This window comes from Haliotis rubra, unplaced genomic scaffold (genome assembly GCF_003918875.1).
Source record: "Haliotis rubra isolate DU_JTF1 unplaced genomic scaffold, ASM391887v1 Scf465, whole genome shotgun sequence".
NCBI lineage: Eukaryota > Metazoa > Mollusca > Gastropoda > Lepetellida > Haliotidae > Haliotis > Haliotis rubra.
The window spans coordinates 352,671-374,462 of record NW_025767152.1 but is presented as its reverse complement, the minus strand read 5'-3'; the positions used below and the strand labels follow the sequence as shown (position 1 = coordinate 374,462).

At 39.0% G+C, this 21,792-nt stretch overlaps 1 protein-coding gene across 1 annotated transcript in view; it reads right to left on the bottom strand.

The window, feature by feature from the left end:
- Nucleotides 1-1,550: 1,550 nt before the first annotated feature.
- The window catches only part of LOC124290426, a 79,782-nt gene continuing 59,540 nt past the window's right edge, over nt 1,551-21,792 (bottom strand). The window contains exons 3-4 of the mRNA XM_046727126.1: nt 9,013-9,243; nt 1,551-1,598 (exon numbers count right to left, since the gene is read on the bottom strand). Of these exons, the coding sequence (XP_046583082.1) occupies nt 1,551-1,598; nt 9,013-9,243 (279 nt within the window). The remainder of the gene's footprint in view (nt 1,599-9,012; nt 9,244-21,792) is intronic.

The following is a 21,792-nucleotide window of genomic DNA, read 5'->3' as shown; positions in this document are numbered from 1 at the left end:
ATAAGCATTGAAGAACCCATCTAAACGGCGACCGAACGAAAATACACCAGCAATCAAAATGAAATTCAGCCTTCTTGTGCTTTAACAAACACGTAAGTAAGTCTCAAAAGAGATATTGATAGAGATTGATGCGTTCTACGACCCGCCCCGTAGCTAATTACGTGGAACAATAGCCTGAGAATTGAGTTTCGATAACAGATAGGCAGACATGCTTCGAGGACGAACAGCCCACCACCAGGCTGTAATATCTGTCTGGAGCACATAAGTAGAGACAATGACGTGTCGGTCACGTGACAAGGGGATGCCAAGAGTGTTTGCTGACTTCATTCGTTGTATAGTGCGGCTGAACAAACAACATTAATTCTATATCTGTGGTCTGTCAAGTTTGGATATTTTACTTATTATGTGTCTCATCTCTTTTAAAATTAGATCTATATTTAAAGATGCGAAGTGACAAAAAGACTCTCCACAAAGCATGACAAGAGAATCCGTGACGATCCGGGTTAGATTTGGTCATAGGCAACCTATGCTTATTGTCATAGCTTTCTTTTAACACTTATTTTTTGTTAGGAACTACATCTTAAAACTGTCTGTATTATGAACTAGTATTAACAATTCTATAGTAAATTCAGGGTTGAAATTGCACTACCTGACCGCCACATACAAGACATTCTATATTTCACATATGTGGCTAAACGCACTGTCACTCCAGCAGGGAGCCTGAGGCCATTACGCAAGTCTATCTGACCAGGCTGTCGTAAATTGGTCACGCTCTCTGGGAAAGACCGATATGTGTGTTAACCTTACATAACTGGGTGTCACAGGCGACTAACTGGATCGTGTGGTCAGGCTAGCTGACCTTGTTGACACAGTCATCCCATCGTATTCCAAGTACGTAGATCACTGACTTGTCTGGTCCAAACTCAATTCCATACAGCTGGAATAATGCTGAGTGCGGCTTTTAACAGTAAATAAGTATGGCAAGTAGGGTGACTTCACCTTTCAAACAGTCGTCTTTGGAGTCTACGCTTCACAACTATATGGAGCTTTCTAATTTACGATGATTTCCAAATGCGTCATTCGAATCGTAATAGTGATTGTGTATGCTTTTACGCAGCTTTTCGAAGTATTCCAGCAACATCAGGACTGGGACTCTGGAAATCAATTGTTTCACACACTGTATCCATGTTCAAAATGGAACATTGTCTAAGGCGTGACGAGCAAACGCTAGCTTTGGGCAACCAATATTCCAGCTATCCCCTGGGGACACCAGTTCGTGTCACTTGATAACCTTTGTTTGACAAACAAACTTCAAGGCCACAGATATGAGTTATACAATTGACATGGTGGACGCATGAAGAACATGCACAAGTCTGCCGTATCAATGACAAAAATAATATCTGATACAATCCGAAGATAAAAACATACTGTACTCATATCAGGGTGACCTCAAACAGCAACTGAAGACACTGGCACTACCTTTGACGGTGAATTAAATTACATACATTTACATGCCAATCGGGGGTTTTTCACTGAGAATGGTACAGTAACTAGAAGCACCGACTTGTGACAACAGCTGGGATGAACAATACAAATAGCTGTTCTCCAGTTGTTAAGAAAAGGTCATAGTGTTCTCGAGCTCTCTGCGCAAATTGTTTTGATTACCTCCTGCATACAAAACTGGCCTACCACAACAATCTAATTTATTTCTCGTAAAACACAGCAACGGTGATTCATGCAAACATGCACCGACAATATACACAAATATACATTTCCAAATCCATTTCATTTAGGATTAAAGATGAAAATATCACGTGCAGCTAAACAACGAAGTCAAGTGAAACTAGCGAAATTGGCACACAAGTCACTCATTGTTGTAAAGGATGCACTTATTTAATCCGATTTTTTATCAATAGGATGTCGTGCGAAAGTAAGTATACATTTTAACAACGGAATGAAAGAAATGATCGCAAACCCTATCAAAATCTAAACAGTCGCAGAAACAACAACTTGAGACCAAAACACAACTATTGTAGTCGTATCAATTACATCGCCGCTACATCAACATGCCCTTTTTGCGTTTTAGGCGCCATCACACTTTAGTATATTTTTCTTTCATCGAAAGTTACTTCATTTAAAAAATATATTATTCTTTAGTATAGACATAACCTGACACTTCTTATCGCTGCAGATGTACACAAGAATTCAATGGTTGGCTTCCACTGACGTTGTCTATGTCGTTTTTGTAATGAATGAAGGCGTTACAGATGTTTTGTATTAGCAATCTTTTTTTTAAAAAAGAAACACGCCAAGATCCTGGATATAAGCCTGTGACACGTATGCTTGGTAACCCGCTGCAAGAAAAGTTCATTTTGCTTCAGGCGTGAACACTGACGCCAATCTTGAAAACACCATTGTTATGGGCACAAATCTTAAGATGAGGATTCTTTGCAATATTTGTTGAGCACTGTGACACCCATACCAAATCCCATGAGTAAAAATACCACGACAGCGAGAGTCTTTCATAAAGTGAGTGCAAAACAGTTGTGGCCGTAGGTGTCTCAATTGGGTTTGGTCAAACACATAACTATCTGACGGTGGAGTTACGCTTTGTTGGGGAATATCGACTGTGGGGAGTATTAGCAATCATCATGTCTTTGTGGATATGCAACGTCTCGTCATGTCTTCATTGCATATTTGTCCAATCCTTTGCCCTCATATAAACAGTAAGTTCATCTGTGTCTGGGTTGTGTTTGGCATGGAAATACAATACGTCAATGCGAGAGATTAAAAGTCAGTTGTAATTATAGAATCCTCAACGATCACTTACACGGTATTTCTTGTTTTTAACCTTTCCAATTATGTAGGCTGCAAAAATGCTAAAAAATATACACGTGGGTGTCGAATATAATCAGCTTCAACAAATTCAAAGGTGACGAATTGTATTAAACTCCAGACACAAGTCTGTATTATTACGACAAACTCATTTCAGGTCGGGAAACGTGTTCACTCTGTCACAAAGGCGAAATGGCTGTTCTACTGCGGGTGAGGTGAGGTGAGGTGAGGTGAAATTTGGGTTAAACGTCGTGCTTGAGAATATTTCGATCATATGACGACGTGCATGCGTGTGTATGTGTATGTGCGGCTGCTTGTACTAGCCCAGACTGAAGCTGGTTTTATAGTGCAAGCCAGCTGAGATACCATGCCGCAGTGAAGCATGAATACCCCACTCAGACACATTATTATACTGACTCCGAGCCGACCAGTCCCTTGTTGTACCCATTAATGTCGAGCGCCAGACAGGGACCAACCAGTACCATATTTTAACGTCTTTTGGTATGACGCGGTCGGGGATGGAACCCGCGACCTTCCGCTCTCCGGGCGGACGCTCTAAACACTACACCACGGAGGCGGGGAAATGGCGGCGGGTATGGTGCAGACAGTCTTGTAACGTAGGAAGAACCTGCCATTTGAAGCCACGATCACAGGACACAGCTCTGCACAGGAAACTATGGCACCGTCACGACTGGACCCAGTGACTATAGAGGTAGACGTACAACGACGGTATAAGAACTGAATGTCCTCACCTGCTGATCGATATGTTGTATTTATACAATTAGCGTACTGATGACTTGTGGATCAATTTTCTTCCATGCCTCTTCCCTTGGGATATGTTTCACCAATTTATCCTCAGATGGAACCGTGAATGTTCTTGGTTGACAATTAACCCGTTTCATGTTTTTCTTTTTCTCAGTATTAGGGATACAAGTACAGAAAGTTACACCAGTGTCCACAAGTGGTAGTTTGGTTTCTTTAAATGTTGATTGTTTTCAATAAAGTGTGGAAGTCATCTTGTATTGTATCTGGAAAGAAAGCATTCTTTCATTTAAGGGCGTTTCATGTATGTAATACATGTTTTCGTTTCTTTCTTTATTTGCTGTTCAGAACCACTGTCAGCAATATTCCGGCTATATGGCGGAAATATTTGGTAAACTAGTCTGGACCAGACAATCCATTGATTGACATCAGGGCTATAGATCAGGGAAATTTGACTAATATGATATGCATCGACGAAGTAAGCGAGTCCGATAACCCAATCATGTTAGTCGCCTCTTACAATTTAGTGGAAGGACCCAAAGGTATAATTTTGTTACCGCTCGCCGAAAACGAATTTTAAGTTAATTGAAGTTATGTGGAAAACATGTAAACCTCTTTTTCTGTAAGCACATGGTATTCGCAGACCGCTGTGTAGGAGTAAACACTGAAAAGGTCAGCTTGAGGCACGGTTAATGTTCACGTCATTAAACTAACAGTGTTTCCCTAGTCATTAAGTTAACGGTGTTTCCCAAGTCATTAAGCTAACAGTGTTTCCCAAGTCATTAAGCTAACAGTGCTTACCAAGTCATTAAGCTAACGGTGTTTCCAAAGTCATTAAGCTAACGGTGTTTCCCAAGTCATTAAGCTAACGGTGCTTGATTGTTAAGATACCCTGAAAACTCATCGAAGACTCTATAATACAGACACAGAGAGGTGATCCAATGATACGATATTACAATACAGACTGGTACTCGGAGATATTACTTTATACACCGGGGATTCTACGTGTCAACCCTTTTTTTACCCAACAACAGAAAGTATTTTAACAACACAAATGTCTAATGGCTTGTGTTTACTATTTGTGTCGAGGGAATCTGAAGTCGTCCCCGTATCCTATTGCTTGCCCTATGCAAACCTTACATCACAATGTCAATTAGTGCCTCCGACAGAAATCGACAGGCGGGTTACAAGCGTCACCCCGGAATGCGTAATATTTTGTTATTGAAACAATTCTTGACACGTGAAAACACGCTTTTGTCAGTTTAAGTGACAGTTTGATGTATATTCGCCTCGAAAATCGAAAGCACCGACAATAACCTGGTTGTAACCATGGTAACCATAACCTTTATCCGAAGATGCAGGTGAACATGTGTGTGTGGGAGGGGGGGGGGGGATAAAATCAAACCCAAACCCAGGGGCTGTTAGTACTGGTGGATTTGAACAGTGATAGCATGAACGGTATTCCTAAGGTGCACCTATCCTTCAGCTGGGGTTGTAATGCCATGCTCTATTTTATTTTATTTTTATCATTATTATCGTTTTATTGTTATGCTTATTTTGTTTGGTCATAGTCTGGTTTGAGGTAAGAAAAGTCAGTATATATAACCATGATCAATGTGTGAATGTGCCTGTAAACGGAAAACAGAATAATCGAATCTCCGATGTTAACCTATTTCGTGCCTAACGTAACTATATAACCACATTCACAACAAGGTGTTAGTAAACGGTCAACAGAAGCACTGATTATTCAACTGGTAACCTCTGCTGTGTCTCCTAGTCTCCTAACGGTAGGCCTATATTAACCTATATTTAGACAGACATAGAAGGCTTCAATCACTAGTATTAAAGTAACGCACCAATTGCAATGCCCCAGAAATATTACAGTTTGTATCACTGACCTGAACTGGCCTTTTGTATCACAAAATGATGAATACATGGTACTAATCCTTTGAGGTCATGAGGAAGATGTTGTTGCTGCTGCCTTTGCTGCTGCTACTGGTGATGATTCATCAATCACGTTTGTTTGGATAAAAATAGAACTATATTAATTGCCAAATATGCATGAGAATGTGATTAACGGGATACGGATCTTCCAGAAATATTGTCGTAATTGCTAACCCAGAACACACCCTACGTATATCAAAGATTCTGAGTGCCGATGGTTTAGCAAGTTAAGTGGTTAACCACGGTATACTGTGACACAAATCCCCAAGCACCAGATGCACTCAGATCCACTCGGCTTACTCCGTTAACGAGATAATACCTCGGGCAACACCGAAGTATTAATACATAATCGCAATGGAGACACTTTACCAATAGATCTCTCCGCATAGTGTATGTTAAGCATGAAGAACATTCTTAACAATAGCGTATTGGCCGTTGTTGTATTTTGTGTTGTACAGTATTTTGCATTACGTCCAAATAAGACGTTCTTCCAACTTGGTGTAAGCAATAAGGTTTCTGCATACAAACTAAAATATACTCTGAGCGAACCTGGATGCGATCACAGGTTTACGCCAAGCTTACGGGATGCAACTTTATCAGAAGAAAAGCATTCACCTTGAGGTAAAATAAAGTAATAAAATATCATTTCAAAGTTTTCTCAAGGGTAACATCTGACGCCATGATTCCATGATAGGTCCTCAGCTTATTTGCCGTGAGCATGGCGTCATGTTGGGCGTCATCGCGAATATGACGTCTCATTAGGAATATTATTAATTTCTCCCACAAATGAACAATCTGCCAGGAAATCTGTCACAATTCTCAGTAGATCATATTAAACATGAATACCGCCACCTCATTTGTTTCCGCACTGCTCTGAAGTAGCTCTGCAATGTGGTAAGACAGCATAAAATATGTTGTTATGCATGATAAAGTATCATGTATTCACATTTGTACAGGCTAGAAGTAAGAATCATGTTTGATAACCCATCATTCACTTTATTAACGATCCGAATATGTGTGCATTAACTGAACAGAAACTTCTGGAAAGTGGAAAAAATTGTGAATATTCACTGCAACACAGTTAACCCTAAAATATTCCTTTTAATTAAGCGTCCGGACAAGACACTTTGAAGCGTCCGGTTTAATGTACCATGGGTACGGATCAACGATTTTCTTATAAGCTCTGCTTCTGATACAATTCCAACAATCTTTTGCCGCTTCTGTCTTGTTGGGAGTCTGTGTATTTGGTCCCCAGCAATCAACGCTGATTGGTAGAAAATCACCGTATCCCGACGTCGGGGTTCGTTTTTCCTGACATGAATCATGGATTGTCTGACCCCCCAGTTGGTTACCAACACACTGCCATCATATAACTGGAATATTGCTCTTTAAACAACAAACAAACCAGCCTTAGATAGCGGAGGATACATTATGATTTGATGTAACAGAAAGGTATGAATATATAGAACATTTAATGATCCCAAATTAGCACTCCATCACCGATTACTCATGCCTCATCATGTATATTCTTCATGAAAGGAGCTTCTAAAACTGTTGGTTTTAGAATTCCATGTAACAGAATAAGTGTATTGTACATGCTTGAGGAAACACAGCATTGCAACGAAGGCATTCTGTTCAATATCCTCTTTAAATTGTCCTTTTTTCTTTATTATGATTTATTATGGTTGATGTTGTAATTAAAATAATTTGCGGTTTCCTCGACGTCTTGTTGAGTAAATTATCATGTGATCCAGCAAGCGAGTAAACTGAAAGTCCTGTAAAAATGTCCCATTTTCTCTCAATGAGTATAAAACATATGACGATCTTCTGAAGCACAAGTTCATTTTGTGCTCTTAATAGAGGTATTTCAAGACACTTGAAACGAACACACGAGTTTCATAACAAATTTGTCAACACAGAACACTTAATGAAGACACTGGTAAGACACTGGTAAATCTAGAACAGATTTCTTTTCAACCATAATGGTGTTCGTCAGGGCTGCATGCTCAGTCCGCCACTTTTCATCCTATTCATCAATAAACTTGCAGACGATCGCCATCATGGCAATACTCGTGGAATTTATGTAAATGAATACATGTACATAGAAGCTATAAAGATATTACTGTTCGCGGATGACGTTGCACTACTAGGAGATAGCATTTCTTGAAGATTTTTGTAACACGTGGGGCTTTGAAGTAAATCTGGATAAATCTAAGGTGGTTGTTTTTCGAAACGGAGGACGCGTTAAGAGAAATGAAAAATGGTGTTTTAAAGGTCTACCTGTAGAGGCCACCCCTTATTATAAATATTTAGGAATTGTATTTTCATCTCGTTTAGTTTGGTCCAAAGCATGTGAAACGCTATCTTTACAAGCCAGACGTGCATGTTTCCCTCTGTTTCAACTGTTCACCAAGTATCAAAGTATGTCTTTAACTATTGCTAATAATATATTTGTCAGTAAGATACTACCAATTCTAACCTATGGAAGTGAAATTTGGGGCTATACTTATAGAACGTGTATTGAAAAGGTTCATAGTGAGTACTATAAAAGATTTCTGTCACTCAGTAAAACAACTGCATCATGTGCTGTACTTGGAGAAATTGGCAGATATAACTTGTGTGTACATTACCATTCAAGGTGTATTACATATTGGTGCCGAATTATTCGTATGGGCCAAAATAGATACCCGAATGCCTGTTATAAGATGATGAAAGCCTATGATGATAACGGAGGCACAAACTGGGTTTCACATGTTCGAATGCTTTACTACAGGTTTCTCCTATGTCTGGTTAGCCCAAGATTGTGGCGATGTAAATCACTTCATGTTTGAGTTCAAACAACGCTGTATAGATATTAATATACAACACTGGAATAGTAAAATAAGAAACTCATCATTTCTTGTAAATTATAGTACATTTAAGTCACTTCTTGAACCTGAACTGTATATTTCCTGTGGCGCATTAAACAAAGATCTTATGCGAATGTTGATCAAATTCCGATGCCAATCACATAACTTGAATATACAAAAACAACGTTTTTCAAAGATAATTGTCCCATATAAAGAATTAGTTTGTAACAAATGTACTTTAAACGTGCTTGAAGACGAATATCACTTGTTGCTAATATGTCCATTTTATAACCGATGCAGATACCAATGTATTCCCAGCCCACCTTCAATTGTAAAATTCCGAGCCCTTATGAAGATACACAGTGTCACTGTTCTTAAAGGGATACGTATATTCCTGAAGCAAAACCTACGTTAAAATAATTGTATTATGAATTATATTTCAACTCTACACACCATGACAATGTTGTATTACCTGTTGTACTCTTGGCCACATGGCCTTCAATTCTGAATAAAGTGAAGTGAAGTGAATGAAGACACTTGATGATTTCTGTCCCCGACAACAAAACTGATATGTTCAAATCAACTATCGCGATGTCATCACTGCATGTATAGAGAAGGCCACGGAGAAGAGTATGCAAGCTGTTATCCACGTACTGTACGTACGATACGTAGTCGCCGTATTACAAATGTCCTGGTTATCACAACAGGTCTTAGTCACGCAACCTCGGGTCGTGTACTGATCATCTGTGCAGTTTTCGAAGTCGTCGTGAGAGTCGCATTCCCCGGCACAGCTTCGAACTGTCGACTTGTACTTCGTGTTGTCTGTTGGGCTGTACATCTCGAAAATCACCTTCTGAAATAGAGTAAAAAGCAAGTCAGTGTACTGTAACGCTTCAAGAAGAGGAATAGTAAACAATAATGTTAACCATGCCATCCTGACGTCGATGTTTTCAACTTTCTGGAAACCGAGGTATGGTGCTGACGATCCTGGAAACTCGATCTGGAAGAACCTTGATTCGAACTCACGATCATTGGTTTCCTGCATGCCAGATTGATTATGATTACATTAGATGTTTAATTAATAAAGTTATTGTGTCCAGCAATTCTATCAAAGAACCGTTGAGTGTTAATGAACTCGTAAGTGCCTAAATGTGAAGATGAAGAAGGAATGAGTATGGACTCCGGAGCTATGTAATCCTGAATAACACCCATGTTCCCGAGAATACAATGGTTATATGTTGTATTTACATATTGACGTGAGTCGCATCTTCAGCGGTTCACAAAACGACTTGTTTTCCAGTTATTGTTCCCGCATCTGCTATCAACAAAACACAGTCAATTGGTCACTGACAAGCTATACTTGGTACCAGACATGCAATGGCATCATCAGGCTAATAGGGTTTACGTCATGGCACTCCCTGTGGTTCCGAGATGGTGCATGAGTCAATTACAGGCAACCGAGAACAGTAATGTATGATTTATTAGTCTGTTAGCATAGGATCTGACATGGACATATTTAATTATGGTGTTTCAGGCAACGTTTCGATTTGTATTGATCAGGATACAAAAATTCATTGGAATTTGTAATGGGTCTTTTGGGTTTAACTCGATTTTGAGGAAGATGTATTCTCAACTCGTTCCTATTGCCATGAATATGTGATACGTTTTAGAGCCACCTATATTACAACGGTTAGTTTGTCAAGCCAAACAGGATGTTGTAAAATGAAAGAATCCTGTGTTTATAACTAGTTGTCTTTTCATATTTATCTTCTGTAACTATTAAAGAATTTCCATATTGCTTGCCATAGTTACTTTAATACGTTGGTGCAAGCATACCAATGACCGCCCGTAGTTGATATATTATTTGACACTGGCGGTAGTAATATTAAAAGTGTAAAAATATGCAAGATAGCTGAAGATGATATGGTTTAGACATCAGTGTAGTCTATGAGAGAGAAAAACATTATTACAACACGCAAGCCATTGGTAGGTAACAATGACAACAGTTCAAGGAAACTGAAGGTGAAAAAATTGTCACGTTAGTAAAGTTCGTGAGAGATGCAAACAGGATTACAATATTCAGGCGTGAAACTTATTTGAGAATGAAAAAGAGGGCATGGGGTGCTCAATCGTCCGAATTTGTATTGCAGAGTGGGTCCTTTGGGCAAGTCAGAAATATGTCATCAGGTTTGCCCTGAATGTTTCATATTGTTTCAGCAGCTTGCAGTACTCATGAAGAACCCGAAGTATTTCCAAATGTCTACGATCTGTATTGTTTTTTACTTTCCTTCCCCTTTACATTGACGCGCCGTGATGAAACTGACATGCACGGGTTTGCTCCCAGCAGAATGACTAGGATGTGCCACACTGACACACTCGTATCCACGTCTTACGTCACATTAACGACTGCAGGAAATATCCTTTTCTGTTTCATGAGATGAATTTGTGAGTGAGTATGACTTTGAAGTATTCCAGTGACATGACTGTGATGAAAACCAGAAATTGGTTTCGTACATATCGTAATGACGTAGGAATTATTTTTAAACATAGTGTTCTCTTCCTCAAAGGATGAGTATAACATGTCAGCTTACCCACATTACATTATTTCTCCGAATATCCAGCATCTCTAGTGACGTCTTTTTTCCATGAGCTTATGGTACAGACTATAATGACACCTACCCTCCTCACAAGGATACGAAATTCTGGTCCTATTACTGCATTAGAGAAGAAAACTAAAAAATCCCAATCGTTACGTATCCAAGAAACTCTCTTTCCCTGATCCCTCAGGATTTTAACTATTGTTAATTGTCATGTAAGCCATATCGCAACTCCAGTGTATTACAAGTAATGACTTGACCAGCAGACTCTTTATATACATGGTTTCCTTTCAACCATGGACATTGAGTGAGTGGATGTTTTTTTCGACATATCTCCAAAGAGTTGAACAGTAATCGTAATCAGTCTACATGCATGCTTCTGCGTGCTTCGATATGAAGCTGATTGTGCTTTTAGGGAGTTTCACAGTTTTATGTCATCCGAGATTAATTACCATAAATTGACATTACGGTCGCCAATCGTAAATATTACAAGAAATAATCATTTGCTTTGCTGAATGATATCATTAATATTTTATATCCTCAAGGTAGAATTATTCAAGTATTATTTATCAATATGAGTTCAGATTCCCTGGCAGTCTGTCTCACAGTCCCTGAACAACATGTTACATTCTGCAATGCACTTTCTGCAATGCTAAAGCCCGAAACGTTCTAAATCTCCCATCTCACTGCAGGTCCTTTTCAATTGAAAATGAACTATTTGTTTCTATCAAAATAATTTTTAGACAAAGGCTAAGCCTTAGTCTAACACCATGTCATAATTATTTGGTTTAACGGTCGCAGTATGTATGGATAATAATTACCATGACGTGACATGAAGGTAAACATTCCAAGAAATAACCCTTTGCCATACTGAATAATATGGTCAAATTTCATAACCTTATTTGAGGAATGTTGTCGTGGCCATAGTAAAATTGACTCAAGTAGAAATTATTTTACTTTACATTGATAAGGTCAAGGTGGAATTGTTTAAATATTATTTATTAATATGTGTTGAGATACTCCGGCAGTCTGTCTCACAGTCCCTGAGCCAGGCGTTCCCCTCTGTAATGCACTTTCTGCAATGCTGAAGCCCGAAACGTTATGGAATCAGGTTCTGAATCTCACACATCTTTTGAAGTTAAAGGAACTATTAATTTGTTTCTGTCAAAGTTTATATATTCAGAGACAAAGCGTTATTCTAACACCAATGCATAGTTGGTAAATGGTCTCTCCATATTCCGATAGGTATACTTAGTTTAATCATTCGAACTTGATTGTTATGTTATCAATAGTAATGTAAACGTTCCAATACTATTCTGAAACCTGACCTAGTAAAGTATCTTTCCCGTCAGAACAATCCCGAAAGTCTTTGCCATTATGAAAAACCCTTTTCATTCATTTACCACTTGGACACTCCTAATAATCTATGCAGGATAAAAAACGACAATCATTTGATAACAACACTAACAAACTTCGCTGTCCTAACAACACTTGCAATCCTCGCTGTTACAATGTTCGCTATCTTAACAATCCAAATCATCCTCGCTTTCCTAACAACCCTTACGTTCGCCTTTACAACAACTCTTACAGTCTTTGCTACCCTAAGAGATATTGAATCTGATAAACCTATCCAGACTCTCAAAACTCTCAACGCCATTGTAGTACTATTCTGTTTGAGGACAGAACGGTGATACAGCTTTAGTTATACTGATCTTTAAGCTCAGTGTGAAACTCCGAAATGAATGCAAACAGTGACATTGATGTCCAAGCTAAGGCCTTGTATACATCACATCGCTTCCACTAAACCTACCAATGCAAATATTTACATCGCCCAATTCGTATTGTGCTTCGCCAGTGATTATAAACTGTTCAATTTGGCCCTTATCACGCATCGTACATATACCATACCACAATTCGTTTCTAAGGAGCTCAACCTATATTCCCACAAACGCAATGAATCTATCTGGAAAAGTCGGAATCGGCAATATTCATATGCTCTGTTGTGATTAGCTAGGCATCTTGCTTCAGCTTTATTGTGCCCAGCAGCCACCTCCCCTCCAGTTCTTGAATACTTGAATACTGGTAGCAGAGCTGGGCAGACTTCATTTCTGTGTTCTATAGACTATGGTCTTTTAGAATGAAGACGTCGGGTTCTAATATATCGTGCACCAGATATGAAGTAATTCCAATTTCAATTTCCAATTTCAAATATGTTGGTTTTGATTTGCTCTGATGTTTTCATTTGGTTTCGGGACCGACATATATTTTCAACAACGTTCAGACATCATGCTTTGGAAATACAATGAAATAGTCGTCTAAACCTTTTCCGAAGTCATAAAACATCTCCGCTATAAGCAACGTACAATTCCGACGGTCTCAGGAGAAGAAACATACTTTCTGAGCGTGGACGGCTCTTACATTTAAATTAAGTATAGGAATTACCCAATGTCTTGAACAATCTGGAATGTATGTGTAAAAGGATTCAAACGCAGTATTTGCTTCTGTTGGAGTGTTTTTATGCCAGACAGATTCATATCCATACGTAGTGGTGATACCGACATACTGATTTACTTCCCGGGGGATCCGACCTAGTGTGAAGGAGAGTAGATCAACACACAGACCAGTTGTTTCGCCTCCCGCTTTGACTGTATTGGATGACATTTGCATGAAATAAACAAACACATTGCAAGTGACTCATACTGATCAGTATCCAATGCAATGATGGGGAACCGAATGTATTATTGTTAGTTTACAGATCGGTTCTTTTGGTTGATTATTGGTTATATTGATCATAACTGGACATAACTAATGACACGGGATGTCCCGCCCTAGTGTCAATAACAACTATAAATACATTACTCAAACAAATTAAAGATCCTGATGAATGCAAACAGTGACATTAATGTCCAAGATAAGGCCTTGTATGCATCACATCGCTTCCACTAAGCCTACCAATGCAAATATTTACACTGACCAATTCGTATTGTGCTTCGCCAGGGCTTGTAAGCTGTTCAATTTGGCTCTTATCACGCATTGCACATTTATCATACCACAATTCGATTCTAAGGAGGTCCCATAACTTCATTGAATCTATCTGGGGAATAAATAAAAAAATTCCCTAAGTCGGTAATGGCAATATTGATATGATCTGTGGTGATTAGCTGGGCATTTCGCTTCATCTTTATTGTGCCCAGCAGCCACCTCTCACTGGTTACTCCTTGCATGACTGCGCGCTGGTAGCAGTGCTGGGCAGACTTCAGTTCTGTAGACTATGTTCTTTCCGAATGAAGACGTCTGGTTCGCGAATACTTTAAACCAACATCTTGACTATAAAGATGATGATTCCAGTTTCAAATATGTTGGTCTTGATTTGTTCCGATGTTTTTTCATTTGGTTTCAGGACCGACATATATTTTAAACAATGCTTAAACATTAGTTTTTGGAAAACATTGAATTGAGCATCAAAACCTTTTCTAAAGTCATAAAAATCGCCGCTGAAAGCAATGTACGATTCCGACTCAGAAGAAGAAACATACTTTTCTGAGCGTCGACGGTTCTATGTACTTCAGGAAGATATAAGTACAGGTAATATTCAATGGCTCGAACAATCTGGACTGCTTGCGTCAAAATGATTCAAAGTCAGTGTTTCTATGCCAGACAGATTCATATTTATACGTGGTGGTGGTACCAACATATTGATTTAATCCCCGGGGAATCCGACCTAGCAGGAAGGAGAGTAGATCAACACAGACCACTGGACTGTATTTGTATTTGGTGACATGTTCATGACATTTGCAGTGATTGAACCAATACATTGCAAGTGTCTCATACTGATCAGTATCCCATGAAATGTTGGGGAACCGAATGTATCTAATTCTTATATCGTTTTTGTTTGGTTGATTATTGGTTATATTGTTAATTTGCACAGATTCGATTGTTTTCATTGGCTGATTACTGGTGATATTGATAATATCAAATCGTTCCATTGTTCTATTCGGCCAGTTATTGCTTATGCTGAGACGTTACACTGCCCGAATTGTTTCAGCTGTAATAAATCCATTCTCCAATATCCATGCAATAAGATTCTGTGGGGCGTAGAAAGGAACATGTGGGTGAAAACAGTATGAAGCGATCAGTGGAAACTGATGACACCAGGTGATCAGAGAAGGTTGGGCATGTCCTGCCCTGCTATCAATAACAATTATATATATATTTCAAGTATTACCGATTTGCAATTAAATGAGGCGAGAAATTAGAAACCATGGTACAATTCCGACCACTTCACACATGTAATCTCTGTGATACTGCGACGACACCAGGTAAAACACAAGGACGTCAGTACGCCCACATCAAGCTTTACGCGTCAGATGGCTGATCACACAGTACGAGTAGACATCTAGCACCGTTACTGTTATACACTGAAGGCATTTTGTCACTTTTCTCAGAAAAGGAACACATCTCAGATCCCCTGATTAGTGTAGAGGGAGTCAAATGTCACATGACATTATGGTGAGTCGGTGACTCTCTGGGGTTTGTACGACTGCAGTTACTATCTCACGTTCTCCCGTTTTGTAATTCCAGACGTCGCTTGCGTACGCCGACCATGTTTAAAATGTCCGCTGTCAAATCGATCTACGAATAGACGCAGTGGGAACTACGTGTGAAGGTCAGATTGTCCATGGGATTACATTTCGTTTGTGCTTAAAGGTCGTTTGAGAAAGTAAGATCTTGATGTTAAATGTTAGGAGTGTTTTTTGTGGATGAAATGTAGCTTTATCCGAAAGTAACGTAGGCGTAACGTATGTATTTATGTGTATTTAAGAGACAACGTATTTACACATTGCATCTATACCTCTAGTTGTGTGGTTGCCTTGATAAACGATGCATGATTGAAATAGCATTTTCAGTTCTTGACGTCAATTTCATAAATTCTGCAAATCCAATTAATTTCCCAGAAGGTATTAATACATACCGTTTTTTCATTATCATCAAAACTTCGAAATCAAAGCATTAGGGTGAAGATTATATTCGTTAAATTTTGCTTTTATCTGTTGTAAAATCCTTCTTAAAGGATTCCTGACTAGAGGCATTCCAATGCGTGACTCGTAACTCGACAACGTTCAAGTTTTAAAGATACTTAAATAATTGAGTCTAGATCAAGCACTCTAGTGATCAATATCATGAGCATATATCTACGCAATTGGGATACCATGACATGCAACAACCAATTAAGCTGGACTCTCACGACAGGCATGGGTTGATGAAGATCAAATCGGACTTCACGAAGTCCAGCTGCAGTCCAACTATTTACATGAACTGACGTACTCCAATCTATATCTGCAACATATGTTATATTTGGGATTACACTTTCTTAGTAAAGTACAAATTCTAGTACATTTTTGTGTTGAGTCCCATGTCGGATTCGAACCCACACCCTCAGAGTCAGGCTAAAAATCGCCAGCACACAAATTGATTCCAGAAAATTGGTTCATGACAGCAACTCCAGTTATTTACCTGAATTGACGTACACCAATCTATATCTGCCTTTATAAAAGGGCACTCCAGGCAGGACTCAATTGATACCTACCTAACAAAGGAATCCGATGTCTGGGGCAGTCCAATTTGCATTATATCTAACCTCAATAAATACTAGCGAAATCTGGTCTGGCCAGATTCAACAATAAATTCATCAACACGTCCTGGTTTTACGGCACCAGGGAATCCCAACATTAGCTGTAAAGTATGATTGATAATGACCACAACTTCACAGTATAAATCATTCTTGAAAACTGGTTCTTGACAGCAAGCCATTTGAGCTTGAAAAGTTCTCCAGTTTGTAGCAGGGATATGTGTAGTAAGCCTTTCAAACCGATACTTTGATCACGGTCAACAAAGACAGTTACGTCAAATTTAGACATCAAAAGGCACCTTCATGTCTACTCTCATACGTCCTTTTCCTGTTGGGGTATTTGAAGTAAGCTAAATACCAGTATCTGACTCCCATCGTCGTCAAGCAACTTTGTTCGAGAGTTCAAAAGGCACCAATTTCCATTGCAAGTAATTGTATCCACGCTAGGTAGGATGTCAACGAACATGAAACCGTCAACATCGATGACGTTGCCAGATTCGTTGCATTTCTTGCTTTGGTGATCGCAAATGACATAATTGTATTGTAACCTTGTATTTTTCTAAAGTTGTCACTCTCTGGTACAATGGGAGTGACGTGTGAAATCAGCTTATGTTTTTCATTAGATGTTTTCAGCATTAGCTCCTGATCCGTTTATGTCAACTTCCCTTCCAGCTGACATTTTCCTGTCCCTTGAACTGTTCAAACGCGCTTTCACCATGGCAGGTCTTGTTATTCCAGTCACTGGAACAGTCGGCACCTGATGTTTTTTTCTCAGCTCCACGTGGGATAAACAAGAAAGTAATAAGTCGAATGGAAAAATATGTGCTTTATAATTTACTTGTCAATATATTTACATGTATATTGATATCGTAGTGGTATGGTTGTCTTGTTTCTAATACCAATGAAATAATTCCGTAAGGTAACAAATAAGTCGAAATTTACATTTTTGTCACGAGTGTCCCAACAACACGTTCTATGGTATCTATTTGGAAATATACGTCAACCAAACGTTAAATCGTTATATACGCGCATCGACAAGAGCTCATGATCCAAAATATAACAATTCCTATGTTAACGGTCACCATGCTCCATTCCGACTAGCGATCATGACATTCATTTGATGGGTTACCTGTCACAGTGATGGAGTCTGCAGCGATGAAAATAGAGAAAGGATGTTTTAGCTGTTTCATTGTTTACTCTAGCCTGGGAAGAATAAATATTTCTAACCGACTTTAACTTCCGTTATTTAATTTGTTTATTCTGGCACCAGGATAATCAATATTTCTTACCGATTTTCTGTCAAAATCAAAGTCATCCTTTCATTTATAAATAAGCACCGTAGAGTAAGATTTCTGAATACTAAAATATGCCATCTTTGATTGGCATTCTAGGAGTTGAGGAGATGAAGAATGAGGACAATTTTTATGGATATACAACTTCCTTATTCTGTATAGGCGATGTTTCGACATAGATTCTAATGTCGTTGTCAAGCAAGTAACGACATCAGAATCTATGTGGAAACGTTGCTTATACAGAATAAAGAAGTTGTATATCCATAACAAATGTCCTTATTCTTACAATACGACACTCTATATCAAATGTTTTTTAATATAAATCAAGCTTAGTTCCATAATGCAGATGATATTTAATAGCACATATACCACGGTAGAGATGAGGATCCTGTTAATGAACACTCTAGGTAATTTTTTAAGGATTCCAATAATGACCCTTGTAAATTCTTGAACTTTGATAAAAACATACCCGACCTATTTCGTGTTTTTTATGCCCTTGGTCAGTCATTTGTTCATTCAATTCTTTGTTACTACTTGTCCACGTTTGTCGTGAATAAACCATTCACATGTTTTGTTTATTTGTCTGTTTGTAGAACTCAGCAATATTCCAGCTATACATGGCAGTCGTCTGTAAATAATCTAGTCTGGCCTTGATGATCCAGTGATGAATAACATAGACATAAGTCTACGCAATTGGGATACGATGACATGTGTCAAACAAGTCAGCGAGCCTGACAACTCGATCCCGTGATATGCCCATGTAATCATCCATACGGGTCGCAGCTCTGAAGAGCTATTTGTTGGACCCAAAACGGCAGGGTTACCCATTTAATAGTTGGTAAGACCATCATCCCATTAGATGTTGACGGCGTTGATGATGAAACATATATGGTATATTTGGGGTTAGACGTTCTCAGATTAGCCACATATTCTAGTACTCTTGGAGGTTTAGTCCCAACAATCCAATTGAACCAACAATCGAAGTACCTGATGAAGTAAATCAGGGGTTCAAAAATATTTTAAAAAGTCACTTGCCCTGACTAAGTTTCCACTTGCCCTGATTTTATGAAATAATCATGATGGTGTAATTATGAAAGAAGAAATCAACATGGTATTTGATGTTAATGTTGACTGGACTATTTATTGAAAAATGATAAATAGCAAAGAAAGATAACTCTACTTTATTATCATTGCGAAATTTAATAGCTACATTTTGAGCAGATATGAAATTAAATCAAAGTTTATTTGCAGTTTGAAACCATAAATTGAAATTATCTAGTAGCCCACGGACAAGTAAGATACCATTATTTGATTGCCCGAAAGGAAAACTGACTTGTCCCGGGCGTCGGGCGATGGGATTTTTCAACCCCTGAGTAAGTGATGACAAAGTAAGTGATCGAAACACTAAGCCACGGCGGTTTCCACAAACTGGTGGTCAAGATCATGTAGGTTGTGTACCCCTCTGACAAGTGGAAATATGTGTCGATGATGATGATGATGATGATGATGAGGTGTTACCTTGCAGCACTGGTTGGGTTGACACACCTTCTTTGTGGATTTGTAGTTCTCTGAGGGGCAGTTGTCCGCTATGCAGCGACAACACTGGAGGGCAACTACCGTGTCTGTAAATACAAAATAACCTTTAACAATACCGTATTGCATTTAAAGTATGTTTGTTATCGATATTTAATTAAAATTGAAAGGGCACCAAGACACAATTACAATCATTTGTGGTATATATATTCGGGGCAGCCAATTTTGTCACGCAATACACATTTTTCTGTGGTACGTGGATAGAGCGGCATTAGTCAGACTGCTGTCTCACATATGCACGAACGTACACATCAGACAAACACTCACTCCCTCACATCTGTATCCATTAAAAAAAACCCAAATTCGTTGCTGATTTTCATTTCAACTATTTTATTCTGGATGTTCCACTATCTCGCTGACGTCCAACTGAAATCATGAGCGTATTTTCTAACGTTATTTGTAGAGTATGTGGTTTGTCAGTAACAGTTCCAAGCCAGTATATATCTCAAGACAATAACGCATTCCAATGAACACCCGCCGTATTGCAAAGGCCAGTATGAAATAACTCCATTGATTCAAAGTTCTAATTTCCTGGGAAATACGTCCAGTCAAAATCTAATTCAGTTTAAACTTTTGCTTGACGATTAATGTTTTTTCTTCGTTATGTGTTATGATATTTACTGACGTTATTAAGCTGTGGAAGGTATTGCTTATTTGTTGGTGTACCGTAAGACGTTGAGACGTCTGTGTCAGTATGTGAGTTTGAACGACAGTTTGGACAGTAGTCATATTGCAGTGTGTCAGCTGTATGTAGGATTAAAGACCAAAATGATGCAGGTCTAGGAGTCGAATTCCACTTTGGTAGACCCTTGGTCCTGACAAATCCAGCTTAATAATCGGACTAAAACCTTTCACATAACTGTCTTATGGTTTAACATTCGGCTAGAATTGATGATGACCCAAATTCCAAAACCTCCTCCTCCGATCCTTTCAGACTAATGTTTAGTCCCTGAAATGGACATATTTTTCAGAGAAAAGCTCGTAAATGTTCATAAGGAAATAGGAAATGAAAAGGAAGCCAGAGACTTTCTAGAGAAACTGCAGTAATTTAGGCTTGCCAAATAGGCACTGCGACCTCCTGTCAGTGATAGATACTGTTCTTTAAGAAATCTCTGTTGATCGTTACTATTTACAGTGCATTGATATGGGACGTTTGAACATCTCCAGGATACTGAAGCCTATAAGAGTTTGGTTAAGTGGGGGACTTTAATTTAAGACTTAAAAAGTTTAAATGATGACATTTGGTTTTGGGGAACAGGGTCCTGGTTATCTGCATGAGTGAGTGCGTCGATGTCTGTTTCTTGATAACCTCTAATGATATGAGGGGCGGTGGGGTAGCCTTATTGTTAAAGCGTTGGCTCGTCACGCTGAAGACCCGGGTTAAAATCCCCACATGGGTGCAATGTGTGAAGCCCATTTCTGGTGTCCCCCGCCGTGATGTTGCTGGAATATTGCTAAAAGTGGCATAAAACCAAACTCAGTCAGTCTAATGATATGAGATTAAATGCAATATTGGCGTATGCCATCCGAACTGTTATAACACGTTGTGTATTTAGATAAAGCCTGTCAGTGGGATAATCAGAGCATCATGTATGTGTCGGGGAAATTCTACCAGTATAGCACTGTAAGACATGTCTGTATCTATCGGACTCAAGAAGGTCTAGGTTAGAACTGATCTTCAGCAACCCATGCTTGTCGTAAGAGACGATTAACGGGATCGGGATCGCTGACTTGGTTGACACATGTCATCGGTTCCCAATTGCGCAAATCGATGCTCATGCTGTTGCTCACTGGATTGTCTGGTCCAGATTCGATTATTTACAGACCGCCACCATATACCTGGAATATTGCTGAGTGCGGCGTAAAACTAAACTCACTCACTCGTGTATCTATCGGAGAAAGTCTACTGGTGTAACACTGAATACCTATTTTGTATGCATCAGAGAAAGTCTACCAATGATACAATCTAACACAATCGCATATCTCTCCCCAACTGCCTTAACTGTCCAACAGCCTTATGTACCTATCAGAGAAAGCTAACATATGTGACATAATACTTGCGGCTAGCGTGAAGTGGTTTTAACAATGTCTACAATTTGTTAGAGTTTACCGAAAGGGACAACACAACTTGACTGGTCGTTAAATGCTTGAAATGTCACATTTGCCCGTCATTCTGTGACCATGTGATTAGAGAACAAACTTACCCCAAGGGATTCCCCCAGGCGACTGCATCGCCACCCCTGCAAATATTTACACTTCAGTAAATATCTTGTAAACTTTGTCATTACAAC